This window comes from Streptopelia decaocto (assembly GCF_964273445.1).
Source record: "Streptopelia decaocto genome assembly, chromosome: Z".
NCBI lineage: Eukaryota > Metazoa > Chordata > Aves > Columbiformes > Columbidae > Streptopelia > Streptopelia decaocto.
Window position 1 is genome coordinate 53,562,663 of NC_138657.1, and position 13,733 is coordinate 53,576,395.

Sequence of the window (13,733 nt, forward strand, 5' to 3'; positions counted from 1 at the left end):
CAGTGCAGTGCTGAACACAGTCCAGTGTTGCGAACTTACATGCATTGTACCAGGATAATTAGTTCCTTGTGCTCACATTTTTATGCACAGTGCATACAGATGCCTTTGCAGGAGCAAGTTCACAGTGAGTCAGTCTTGATTTCCTGGCACTGCAGGTACTGAAGATTTTTAGCTTGACTCCAATGCAGGATAAGTGCACAAAACAGTTGTTTTTTAGCACCATGGCAAACTAACAGGCTGCTCCAGCATATGCCTCAGAGATGAGCAATGCAGGAATTATTAAACTAAGCTCAGTAGTTGCTCAGTACCTCTCACTTGACATTGTCAGTGCTGGTTTATGTGCCTTCTAGCGACTCAAGCAGGGAGGTTTATTAGCTTTAGGTATAGTGCCAGATCTATACAGAAGATTTGCATCTGTGTCTACACAATTATACCACTGCAATAGTTATGGTTTGGAAGCCAGGGCACTTGAGAAAACAATGCAAAGATAAGAGCTGAAGTGAAGAAAGCTTGTGAGCCCTTCACTAGCTGCAGTTGGAGCCACATATACTGCGTCTGTCTGGGATGGAGTTAATTTTCTTCAAAGTAACTTGTATGGTAATATGTTTTGAATTTGTGATCAGTCTTCATAACACACTGATGTATTAGCTGTTGCTGAACAGAATTTGCATAGTGTCAGGCCACTTTCCATTCCTCCCTCTGCCCCTGTGATGAGTAGGCTGGGGATCCACAAGAAGCTTTGAGGGAACACAGCCGGGATACCTGACCTGAATTGACCAAATGAATATCGATATTCCATCACAGTATCACAGTATCACAGTATGTTTGGGATTGGAAGGGACCTCAAAAGATCATCTAGTCCAATTCCCCTGCTGGAGCAGGAACGCCTAGGTGAGGTTGCACAGGAACATGTCCAGGCGGGTTTTGAATGTCTCCAGAGAAGGAGACTCCACAACCCCCCTGGGCAGCCTGTTCCAGTGTTCTGTCACCCTTACTGAGAAGAAGTTTTTTCTCAAATTTAAGTGGAACCTCTTGTGTTCCAGCTTGATCCCATTACCCCTTGTCATATCATTGTTTGCCACCGAGAAGAGCCTGGCTCCATCCTCGTGTCACTCACCCTTTATATATTATATATTTATAAACATTAATAAGGTCACCCCTCAGTCTCCTCTTCTCCAAACTAAAGAGACCCAGCTCCCTCAGCCTTGCTTCATAAGGGAGGTGCTCCACGCCCGTAATCATCTTTGTTGCCCTACGCTGGACCCTCTCCAGCAGTTCCCTGTCCTTCCTGAACTGAGGGGCCCAGAACTGGACACAGTATTCCAGATGTGGTCTCACCAGGGTGGAGTAGAGGGGAAGGAGGACCTCTACCTTCCATACCATACATACTGTGGGCCAGGGGGATTTCAGAGGTTGCCATTGCTTGGATCTAGCTGGCCATCAGTCTGGCTGTGGTGAGGGATTGCTTTTGCATCACTTGTTTTTCCTTTTTATGTGGGTTGTGTAATTTTGTTTCTTTTTACTTTTTAAAATGTCTTTATCTCAACCAACAAGTTTTCTCGTCTTGTGTTTGCCATTTGGATTCTCTTCCCCATCACACTGCAGGGACGGAGGGAGTGAGTGACTGTGGTCGTGTGTAGCTGTCTAAGGTTAACCAACAACAGCATGGTACTTCTGAGTCTGGGCGAATGGGTTTGGTCCCTGAAGCTGGATCCATGTGGATTCAGCTCAAGTATGAGTGGACTAGCAGGCATGTGAAATGACCTGTATTGTTCTGATACCATAAATCAGCTAGTTGAAGAAACTTTTAAAACCAAATCAATTTTAGAAGCAGGCACCTTTTATTGACCTGTTGGTTCCCATGGTAATAGTTTTTGCCAAAGGGGGGCCCTGAACAATTCCCAGGCACAGGTTATATCCACACTGATCATACATATTCATTGCACTTCTTGGAAATACTTAGCACATGTAAACGTCCCTTGCACATATGTAGTTCAATATGTTGGTGGTCTTTTGAGGGTTCTCGGATGAAGTAAGAAGTCTTTCTCAAGCTGTCTGCTGCTTGACCCCAGGTTCTGGGCAAGCACAGTCCCTTTGTTTTTCGGCTTGAAACTGCAGAGATAGTAGTAACCCATCTCAAGCTGGACTCTACACTGGTCTTACCACCTTATCTTCCAGGAGCAAGTGCATTGTCTCCTAACCTTCTCCTGCTTATCTTAAATACCTTTCTTGTTACTTAATGTTACAAGTGCCTAACACCTAACATCTTTGAACCTTATTAACTTAGTAAATGCCTAAAATCTATAAGCCATATTCATATAGACTTATTTCTGATTACTGATTTTAGGTATCAGTTCAGAGCTTGGTTGGTTGAGTTGTGTCCTGGAACTGTCAAGATTGGCTCTCATGTCCTGTCTTCCAACCTCTGTTAATGTATTATTAATTATATTGCATTCTGTTACTATGCATAACTGAGTTTAAAGTTTCATATTGCTCTTCCTCCTTCATTTCTGAATGTGAAAGTAATTAGCTCAGTAACTCAGTCCACTGCTACCTGGTCACTTCAGTATACATGAATTTCCACTGACTGTGCAGCTGTAATTATTAGCTAATAATCGTGTATTTTTTTTGACCTGTATATGTGATTGTATTGTTCAGTGGATACATTTCTAAGACTGTGATTCCACAAGCGTGAATGGTTTGTAGTGTTAGGCCCTTACTTTAAGCATTAGATCTTTAAACATTAGAATTTAAACATTTCAAAAGCCTTTAGTGCCTTTTATGCCTCAGATTGAGTGTCTTAACCCATAGTTTCTTGAAATGACAGCTCTTCACAGTAATTGTTGATTGATTGAGAATTGAGATATCAAAACACCTAGTTCTTCTTGAAAACTTCATTACAAATTAAAAGAAAAAGTGTTTAAACTCTGTTTTTGACTTGTTGTTGAATATCAAGACAATTATAAGAAGATCATAAAGACGCTAACCACTGGAATCTTTCCCTTGATTTCAGGAGCCATCCTGATGTACATAGATTTAGTGTGGAGACAGTCCAGTGGTATCCTCATGACACTGGCATGTTTACATCAAGCTCATTTGATAAAACCTTGAAAATATGGGACACACAAACTTTACAAGTAAGAGAGAACTTCTACAGCTTGCAGGCTTCTTTGTATACGTATTATTCATTCCACATCGGCAGTTCACCCAGAGCTCAACAGGACCAAGCATCCAGAAGGATGAAAAACAGCTGATGGCTAGAACTGTGGGTGCAGAAGAGGGTGCCGTGGTTCTGGCATCCATGTATACCTTGGTTTGTACCTGTCTGTTTCTGAAGATGTGAATATCTAAACTGTATGAGAGCTTGAAACCCTTGGGACAATTCCTTTGTGCTTTTGCAGTGAACAAGAATAGAGTTGTTTGAATTTATGCTGTGTAAACTTGTCTACCAAGGAGTGATCTGAAGTTTGTTCCTGGGGATTGTTGGCTGTAATGGTAGTGTACAGCAGGGCTAATTATTTTTAGTAACCAAGGCCTAAACACTGCTTTTGAAGCATGGGTGGTCTTGACGTTCAGCATCATTAGGTCCAAAATTCTGCTGTCATAAGCACTATAGACAGCATTTCTAAAAATTCTCGGAGAATGAGGAAAACCATTGAGAAAATGCTAACCAATGTAACTGGCTTTATTAAAGTAAAAAGATTCTGTAGGATTTAATGTTGCTTTGACTCACTAATCCTTGCATCCAGTTGTTGAACTATGAATTCTGGACTGCATTTATCTTGTCTCCAGCACACATGTATTAATGGATTTACACTGATGCTATTTGAATGTTGTTTCATGCATAGTGAAAGAATTAAAAAAAAAAAAAAAAAGGGGGTTTCCCATCCTAGGGACAAAATAAAAATAAATTTTGACTTTTTTTTTGTGTGAGACATGAAGTTGTGTTTGCAGTTACTAGATCTCGTAAATGCAAAGCTCAATTCCTTTTACAGATGGTTCTGTAAGCATCACTTAAAAGACACTGTGTTCATATGAAGGTTATTGTTTGACCTGTTCTGTCACCAAATGGTGTATTTGAAAATACAGACAACTTAGTTTTAAGTTTGGGGTTTTTTATTTATAGAATATTTTAGAATAAGACAACAAAAGCAATTGTTCCTGAAAGTAATTGCACTGATTAGTCAATATTATATTTCATTAATTGTTATCACTCACAAGAGAGCTAATAATATTGTCTGGTGGGTTGTTTTGTTTTTGAGGAATTGCAGATAGTTATGTGATATTTGTGAATGACGAGGGGCTTCTAAATTTAGTCTAGGTGTCTCCTGTTGACTTCTATTTCCAAATTACAACATTCTTGTTTGCTGTTTTTTCTTGGTGGCTTTTCAAATTTTTTATAATTTGTAAATAATTTCCATTCATGCTTCTGATTAGCCACTTTTCTTGGTCTTTCTTTTGTGTTATCTTTGAGCTCTGGAATAGTTTTTCTAGTGTTGGAAACAGACATTTAGTTTGTGATGTTTTCATGATCTGGTTTCTAAGCAGGAGAGTTATTGTTAATATGCAAATAGCAATATTTGTATTAGTCTCATTTGTAGTGGTTACTTGAAAAAATACTTAATGATATTTGCATTCTGACAACATACTCGGTGCTGTGATTTATTTTATCTTCTTATTGTCAGGCTGCAGATGTATTTCACTTTGAGGGAACAGTCTATAGCCATCACATGTCTCCAGTTGCCACAAAGCATTGTTTAATAGCAGGTATGTATGTGTTTTTAAGAAATTCCAATGCATTTTAGGGTTATAGTAAAAGGCAAGTAATAATCAGTAGGAGATTTTTCCCTCACCTGTTTTAATTTTACATACTTTGATTCTTCATAAGGTAGAAGCTCATTGGTATGATGGATTAGTCCGATGATGTCAATAAGAATATCACACTTGTTCTTCTGAAATAATACATCAATCAGCTCTTCTAGATAAAAATTGTTAGCTATAATTAGGTTATCTTTCATTACATAAATTATCATTTGAAGGTTATTAGATCCAAACATAGTAAATTGTGTAAATTGAGGGGAGGAAATGCGTGATACTTACATGTAAACAATTGAACTATGTTTAGAAAAAAATATTTCAAGAGGAGATATTTAAATTTCTTAAGTACTGTCCTGTTTACCTCAGTTTCTAAATTTTGTTTGTTATATGGCAAGTTTACTTGGACTAAAAATGAAAATCTGTTAATAGAATGCATTGCTTTGACTAAATGAACTGTTATGCAGCTAACACTTCTATTTCTTCGTCATCGCCAAGATTTTGTTGTTGTTGTTGTTCTCTCAAATGCTCAGGGTTTTTTTTAACTGTCTTTTGTTTCTCTTGTTACAGTTGGTACCAAAAGCCCCCAAGTACAGCTCTGTGACTTGAAGTCTGGATCCTGTTCTCACATTCTGCAGGGTACTTTTTAGTCTGAAACATAAATGTTAAACAATAACTACTTTGAGTAAAACAAGTCCTGTAAAGAAACACTGTATACAATGTGTTCTTTGTAAGTATCATGACTAATTTATTTATTGCCATTGTGGAAGTTACACAGTGGCAAAAGATTCTTCGGAGTGTTAGTCTAGTGCTAATGAATTGGAGAATACAAATATTAATTAATGAACAGTTATTACAGATGTTTGAGCATTTTCATGACCTAATCAATAGTGATTACTATTTATTACCTAGTACAGTGTAGATGTTTTTGTGTTCATGGAAATTGAATATGGGATGCTGCCTTTTTTTTTAAAAAAAAAAAAACAACAACTTTGGCTATTTTCAACAAAATATTGTGTGGAGGTGCTTGCATCGATTTGTTTAGAAGTTTCTATATAACATGTAATGTACTACTTTCTGTAGAAGGGTGGCTTCTAGTCCTTTGCATTTACCTAATTCAGTAAACACAGGGGTCTGTTGTTGCATAATAGATTACTTTTTGCATTTAATGAGAATTTGCCCATAATGTCTCTCTTTTTACTATTTACTTTTGGAGTATGACTCTATATACATGTGTTCAAGCGAAGGCCAGCTCAAGTCTAAAAGCAGCCTCTGTGCTTTCGTGAGATGCAGAGCTTAAGCCAGTAAGTTCTTCTGAACTGAATCAACTACAATGGGCATCTCAAACATTTTGAAAGGATTTGAAAAAAAGAAATGGAAAGTTCCTTCTGTGTGTGGGAACACCAGTGCTAACACAAAATCTAATAACAGTATTTAAACTCAGTAGCTGTAGCTGTACTATTATATAATGTGTTTTGCATTGATAAAACTATCTTGGTTATCAGAAGGTATAGACATGTAATACTCTATTTCACTTTCAGCTCACTGCAATTCCACTCAAGCAACCGGAAGAAAGACAGTTAACCTCTAGTCCAAAATAATACATTTTCACATAATTCAAATTCATATTACAATTTAGATAATTGTTGTGGATTGGTGGATCCTGTAGAATTAAGTCTTGCTTTTACTTTTAGTTTTTTACATCCAGTATTTTCCTAGAAAATCATATAAGTTTTTTCATAAAATTTTTAGGTCACAGGCAAGAAGTACTGGCAGTATCTTGGTCTCCACGTCACGAGTATATTCTGGCAACAGCAAGGTAGAGATGTTGGTGGACAGTTATATGCACTAAAAATGTCTGATGGTAAAATTGAATACATTCATTATGCATATTTTTTTTACAATTCAAATGCAGTTTTGAAGTTAATCTTCATAATTTACTTTAATCTCTTCACAGTTTTTTTACATTTTGCCTCGAAAAACTAAGCCTGGAAAGCTCTCCAAGTGATGCTTATTTTATAGGAAGATTGTACAGAATTTTGAAATAGCGGTTGCATTTAAAGGTATAGGAAAGTGATAGAGCATTGTAGAGATACTAATTTCTTACTGTTTATTAGTGTACGTGTTGCTGATCTGTTTTGTAACAAAGTAAAATACTTTTACCACGAAGTACCATCCTGGTTAATCATGCTTATTCATGCCAGAGAGTATAATTCTGGTAGCTTAGCTAACAGTAATAACTTTCCAAGCTACAGTGATTTGGTGAGTATGGATTGTATTAATATATTGATATTCTCAGGCCTCCTCTTTTTTTTTTTTTTCTTCCTTCCAATCACTTTCAGTCTAAAAAATCCTCTTGGCTTTCCTATAACTTTTGCATATGTTAGCTTTTGATTATAGTGTGCTATTTCTGTTTTTAGTTTCATGGTTAGCAGATTTTTTCATTTGAATTGCAGAGAGGATTGTCCGTTTCCTAAGTTGAGAGTGAAATTTGAGTAAGTTGATATCAGAATTGCATACCCTTGATTTCTGATACCAAGCTTCTGAAACTATCAACATACTTGTGAAATTTTCAAACAGTGTGACTTGTTTTAGCAAATGAAAAATTGTTCCCTTGTTTTCTATCAAAGAAGTAGCAGCAAATTTTATTAAATATTGACTTACCATGTCTCCGTAAACATTTTGCTTCAAAGTCATATAAGTATAAACATGTGTCTACCTATGTTGTCATGTTGTCTTACAATAATTGCATGTCAAAACTGTTTCATATGGCTTCATTACTTAATTCAGTGCTATAGATGGATGAATAGTTCCTGATAACATAATTCAGTTTTGCCATCTGCTAAGACAAATATGTGCAAGAACTGTCAATACTGAGATAATTAAGTGGTAGTGAGGAGAAACTGACGGGTACTGCTAAAAAGAGAATCTGGACTAATCTTGTGTATCAGGAGATGTGACTGTTTTCTAAGACAACTGTATGTTTGCTTGTGTTCATTTCAGGGGAGGGAAAAATATATTTTCTGGGTTTTGTGTGGCTTGCCTATGAAACATATTATTTCCAGTTTCTCTGTATGATGCTTGTCTCTTCCATATTTTTGGCAGGAGATCGGAACAGTCAGAGAAGTAACGTTTTCTGAGGGTCCTTCACACACTTCAGTTTTAGGCATTAGAGAAGGTTATAAACTATTTTTTGCTCATTAGAGCTGGCTAGAAAAGTTTAGCCAATAGAAACTGCATCATCAAAAATGGACAACTATAGGCTTTTATAATAAGGAAGCTCTTTCTATGCCTTTGTTAAGAATATTTCAGTGAACTATTTGCAGTTTGTTGCTTACTTTATAGTCAGCTCAAACCTCACAATATCTCTGTTCACAGTCTTAGAATATTTGTTTGCACCAAAGTAATGTGTTGTCAGCATACTCAGGTGGAGTACCACTTGGAAGTTAACAGAATCAATCTGTAGTGGAGGGGAGCACAGAAGAACAAATTAGTCATTAGTTTTGTCAGGTGCAGAATAGGTAAGGTGTCATCATTTAATGCAGAGTGACAATAAACTGTGGCAGGTGCTCTCTGTTAACCCCCTCTTCCGCCACCCCCAGCCCTCCCCACCAAGGAAAAGGCAATACAATGAAAAGAGAGGCAAAGAGATAGAGAGACTTGCAAGTTGGAAAAAAGTTAAAAATGCTCTACTAATGCTACTAATAAAGTAGAGAAAATAATACAAAATATACAAAACCAATCTTGAATTTCCTGGCACAGCTCAATGATGCAGGGCAGGCACCTGGAACTCCTGGGCTGGACTCTGCAGCAAACTGGAACTGGATTCAGGGTCTGGAAACAGGTCTCAGGTTGCAGGCACGACAGGCAGGGTCCCCATCAGATGCCGGCCATGGTCGAAGAGGGAGAGACACTCGTGATCTCCCACTTTTATAGGGTGTATGATATATATGGGATGGAATACTAAGTTGGTCAGTTTTGGTCACCTGTTCTGTTCGCCTCCTTCCAAATACGCCCCTCTTACTTACAGGACGTGCATTTTTATCAATATTTTGCGTACCATTGCTATGTTATCAGCTGCCGTCTGCAAAAACAAGCAGCCAAACTCAGAAAAGTGCTGTTACTTGGAAGAACTTAGCTGAAAGGAAAATTCACTAAAAGAGAATCTGGTCTTGTTTTTAACAAAACCAGGACATAGGGAATAACAGTTGGTTTTGCTTTGATCAGTTGGTATATGTATACTATCTATATTTCTGATATTATTGCACTGATCTGACTTGAGAACACACAGGAAAAAGCATGTAGTACTTCAGTTAGAAGACTGCTTTTCTAAGAATCAGTTTGGGTATATGTTCCAGCTGTAGAACAAAGAGATACAGTTGGTTTTGTTTAGCTGGGGTGAAAAGTGATTTATTTTTGGGAGGGTTTTTTGTGGGTTTTGGTTTTGTTCTTGTTGGGGTTTTTTGTTTGTTTGTTGGTTTGTTTTGTTTCCCTTGAAAGGTCAGTTAAGTTGCTGGGAACTATCTAAATAGTGTAACTAAATATATCTACACTGGTGACTTAGTGCGTGGGAAGTGGTCTTTTCTGTGAATTTACCTGCAATCTATACCTAAGAGTCTTGTGGTGCACATAGAAGTATACTACTGGAATGCTCAAATCAAGCTGCACATCAAGGTGCTATACAAAATGCGCTGCCTGTGATGTTGCCTTCTAAGCATGTGCAGCGCATACCTAGTACCAACAGTTACCATTGCTTTTGTTGCTGGCAAAGGCACAGTGTGAGCAAAGCATGAGCACACAGCCTGGGAACCAGAATGAATGACAGCAGCCTGAACCTTGGTATTTCCCTCCTTGTGCCACCCCGGTAATGTAGGCAAAGCCAGTGAGTTCCTACGGAAGAAGCAAGCTCTCCATGTTTCTGCCATAGCACTGTATGACAACTGAGTGTATAGACCTATCCAGCCTATGTGTACATAGCCAATTTGTGCACCAGTCATACTGTAGATCTGTGATAGCAAGAGCTTAAGTTCCCAGGCAACCATTAGACAATGCTGGACTCTGTAGCTACAGTTTAATCAACAGAAGAACTAGCAAGTTTATTTCTAGTCTGTGTATGTATGCAAGAGTGTTATGTTGTAGTCAAAGAGGCAAGTGTATTTTATTGTAGACAAAGATTCATTCTTTTGTGCCTGTAGTCTACCAGTTATATTTATTGATTCATGTAGTTGAATGTCTGAAGTCTGTCTGAAAAATCTTTTCGTGAAATTCTGTTGGCTTGAATGTAATTGCATGACGAGTGGTTCTGAATAGTGGCTGGACCAGGGTGAGTTCCTGGAGGGTTGGCTAAAGACAGTTATTGAACCAAGGTGCAGACAATTTCCCCAATGTATGCAAATCTGTTTTTCTTAGTGCTGACAACAGAGTAAAATTATGGGATGTGAGGAGAGCATCTGGATGTCTGACTACGCTTGATCAGCACAATGGAGAAAAGTCCAAAGCATCTTCTGAGGCAGGTAATACAGAATATAACTGTTGGTAATCTATACATAATCAAAAGCATTCTTATAGTTCATGAATGTGTTGAATACTATTAATAACATGAGCAAGGAGAGTAGCGATAATCCAGTTGTTACCAACTGCATAACGTAGGCCGTTGAATTTATTCAGTTATTTCGGTTGTAGAGACAGTGTTTGTGGTTTGGGATCTCAATTAGAGAGATCTCCTTGGCAACAGCATTGTATCTGTTCTAAATGTTTTCCCCAAAAAATGTAGATCAGGCTTCGTATAAGAAGCAATCACTTCATAAGCTATTCCAGTAGTTAACTACCCTCCTTTAAAAACAAAGGCAACACAAACGAAACACACAAAAGCGCATTTGTTTGCCTGTTTAAATTAGCCGTGCTTCCAATTCAAGCCTCTAGAATATTTTCACATACATGGTGCCATAAAATCAATTATATTGCTTTTATACTGCATAAAGTATACAATAGAGTATAAGTTTATGATTATGTGTAATTTAGCTTCCTCTGAATTTAAATATATGTTTCACTACAGTCGAATGCATTAATGCTGCCTTGTATCGGTTGTTATTAGTGAAAACATTGACATTTTAATGTATCTCCAGGTCACATTTCCATACCAAAAAAAAACCCACACAAAAAAAGATGACGACAACAACAACAACAAACCAATAATTTAAAGGGAAGCTTCTGAACTTTAAATTATGGTTCATGAATTTTGGTCAATTCTGGACAAAAGATATTAAATTTTACTGGGTCAAAAATAATTGAACAGTCACTGCTCTGAGGTAGGAATATATAGTATTTGGAATTCAGTCACAAGTTATAAACTATGTCTCATGGCTCTGAACAAAAGGATTTGCATAGCATAAATCATAGTGATTGAAGCTACGTGTGTGTCAGACTGACTTGTTATGTGCAACTTATATTGCATGTAGAAAAATACATGCAAATCTCTCTAAAGACAAACTAATTTTCCAAAATGTACAGTTAGCAGATGTGAAGTAGCAGTAAGTATCTGTTTTAATCATAAAATCATACAACAGTTTGGGTTGGAAGGGACTTTCAAAGGACATCTAGTCCAATCCAGCTGCAATAAGCAGGGACATCTTCAACTGGATCAAGTTGCTAGAGCCCCATCCAGCCTGGCCCTGAATGTCTCCAGGGATGGGGCATCTACCACCTCTCTGGGCAACCTGTGCCAGTGTTTCACCACCCTCATTGTAAAAAGTTTTTTCCTGATGTCTAGCCTGAATCTCCCCTCTTTTAGTTTAAAACCATTTTACCTTGTCCTCTCGTAACTGGCTCTGCAACAAGGTCTGTCTCCATCTTTGTTATAGTCTCTTTTTAAGTACTGAAAGGCCAGAACCGTCTCTTTTCCAAGCTGAACAGCCCAAACTCGCTCAGCCTGTCCTCACAGGAGAGGTGTTGCAGCCCTCTGATCATTTTTGTGGCCCCCTCTGGATCCTCTCCAACAGGTCCATGTCTTTCCTGTACTGAGGGCTCCAGAGCTGGACACAGAACTGCAGGTGGGGTCTCACCAGAGCAGAGTAGAGGGGCAGAATCACCTCTCTTGACCTGCTGGCCATGCTCCTTTTGATGCAGCCCAAGATACAACTGGCTTTCTGGGCTGCAAGCTCACATTGCCAGCTCATGTTCAGCTTTCAGTCCACCAGTAACCCCAAGTCCTTCTCCACAGGGCTGCTCTCAATCCCTTCATCCCCCAGCTTTTATTGATACTGGGGGTTGCCCCAACCCAGGTGCAGGACCTTGCACTTGGCCTTTTTGAACCTGGTGAGGGTTGCATGGGCCCACTTCCTGAACTTGTCAATGTCCCTCTGGATGGCATCCCATCCCTGAGGTGCATCAGCTGCACCATTCAGTTTGGTGTCATTCATGAACTTGCTGAGGATGCACTCAACCCCAATGTCTGTATCACTGATGAAGATAGTGCTGGTCACAATATGGACCCCTGAGGGACACCACTTGTTACCAGTGTCCATCCAGACATTGGGTCATTCACCACTACTCTCTGGGTGCGACCATCCAGCCAGTTCCTCATCTGCTGAACAGTCCACCAATCAAATCCATATCTCTCCAATTTAGAGAGAAGGATGTTGTTGGGGACTGTGTCAAAGGCTTTGTGGAAGTCCAGATACACGACATGCGTAGCCTTACCTTTGTTCACTGATGTAGTTACTCCATCATAGACTCTGCTGGTCAGGCAGGACTTGCCCTTGGTGAAGCCATGCGCTGTCTTGGAACACCTCCTATCCTCCATGTGCCTTAGCATAGCTTCTAAGATTATCTGTTCCATGATCTTTTCAGGTGCAGAATCACAGAATGATTAGTGTTGGCAGGGACCTCTAGAGATCATCTAGTCCAACCCACCTGCTGAAGCAGGTTCACCTACAGCAGATCGCAGAGGAATGTGTCCAAGTGTGTTTTAAATATCTCCAGAGAAGGAGACTCCACAGCCTCTCTGGGCAGCCTGTTATCTCAAAGTAAAGAAGTTTCTCCTCATATTCAGATGGAACCTCCTATGCTTCAGTCTGTGCCCGCTGACTGTCATCCTGTCATTGGGCACCACTGAGAAGAGTCTGGTTCCATCCTCTTGACACCAACCCTTGAGGTATTTTTAAACATAAATAAGGTCACCTCTCAGTCTTCTCTTCTCCAGGCTGAGCAGACCCAGCTCCTTCCTCACAAGAAAGATACTGCAGACCCCTAATCATCTTGGCTCACAGAGGTGAGGCTGACAGGTTGGTAGTTCCTGGGGTCCTCCTTTCTACCCTTTTTAAAAATAGGTGCAATGTTTCCCTTTTTCCAGTTACAATTTCTCAAATATCATGGAGAGTGGCTTGGCAACTATGTCAGCCAATTCCCTCAGGACTCCTGGATGCATCTCCTCAGGTCCCATAGATCTATGTATGTTCAGGCTCCATGAGTGGTCACAGATCTGATCCTCGCTAATGTGGAAGGGACTTTGCTCCCACAGTCCCCTCTTGCAGTTTATCCACTTGAGAGGTGTGGGAAGAGGGCTTGCCCATGAAGACTTTGGCAAAGAAGTTGCTGAGTGCTCCGCCTTCTCCTCATCCATTGTTACCAGTTCACCAGTCTTGCTCATCAGGGGGGCTACGCTACCTCTCACCTTCCTGTTCTGGCTGACCTACCTGTAGAAGCCCTTGTTATTGTTTGCATTCCTTGCCAAGTTCAGCTCCAGCTGTGCCTTGGCCTCCTGACCGCATCTCTGCACAACCAGGCAGTGTTCCTGTGCTTTTTCCAGGGTCCCTGTCCCTGCTGCCACTGCCTGTGCGTTTCCTTCTTGCCCTTTAGTTTGTCCACCAGGTCTCGACTCAACCATGCCGGCCTCTTGCCCTCCTTACCCCTTTTCTTAC

At 39.5% G+C, this 13,733-nt stretch overlaps 1 protein-coding gene across 1 annotated transcript in view; it reads left to right on the top strand.

Moving 5' to 3' along the window:
- Positions 1–13,733, top strand: part of ERCC8 (ERCC excision repair 8, CSA ubiquitin ligase complex subunit) — a 32,555-nt gene that overhangs the window by 3,877 nt on the left and 14,945 nt on the right. Inside the window, exons 4-8 of the mRNA XM_082074611.1 lie at positions 3,014–3,137; positions 4,686–4,767; positions 5,386–5,454; positions 6,568–6,634; positions 10,225–10,328. Coding sequence (XP_081930737.1) covers positions 3,014–3,137; positions 4,686–4,767; positions 5,386–5,454; positions 6,568–6,634; positions 10,225–10,328 — 446 coding nt within the window. The remainder of the gene's footprint in view (positions 1–3,013; positions 3,138–4,685; positions 4,768–5,385; positions 5,455–6,567; positions 6,635–10,224; positions 10,329–13,733) is intronic.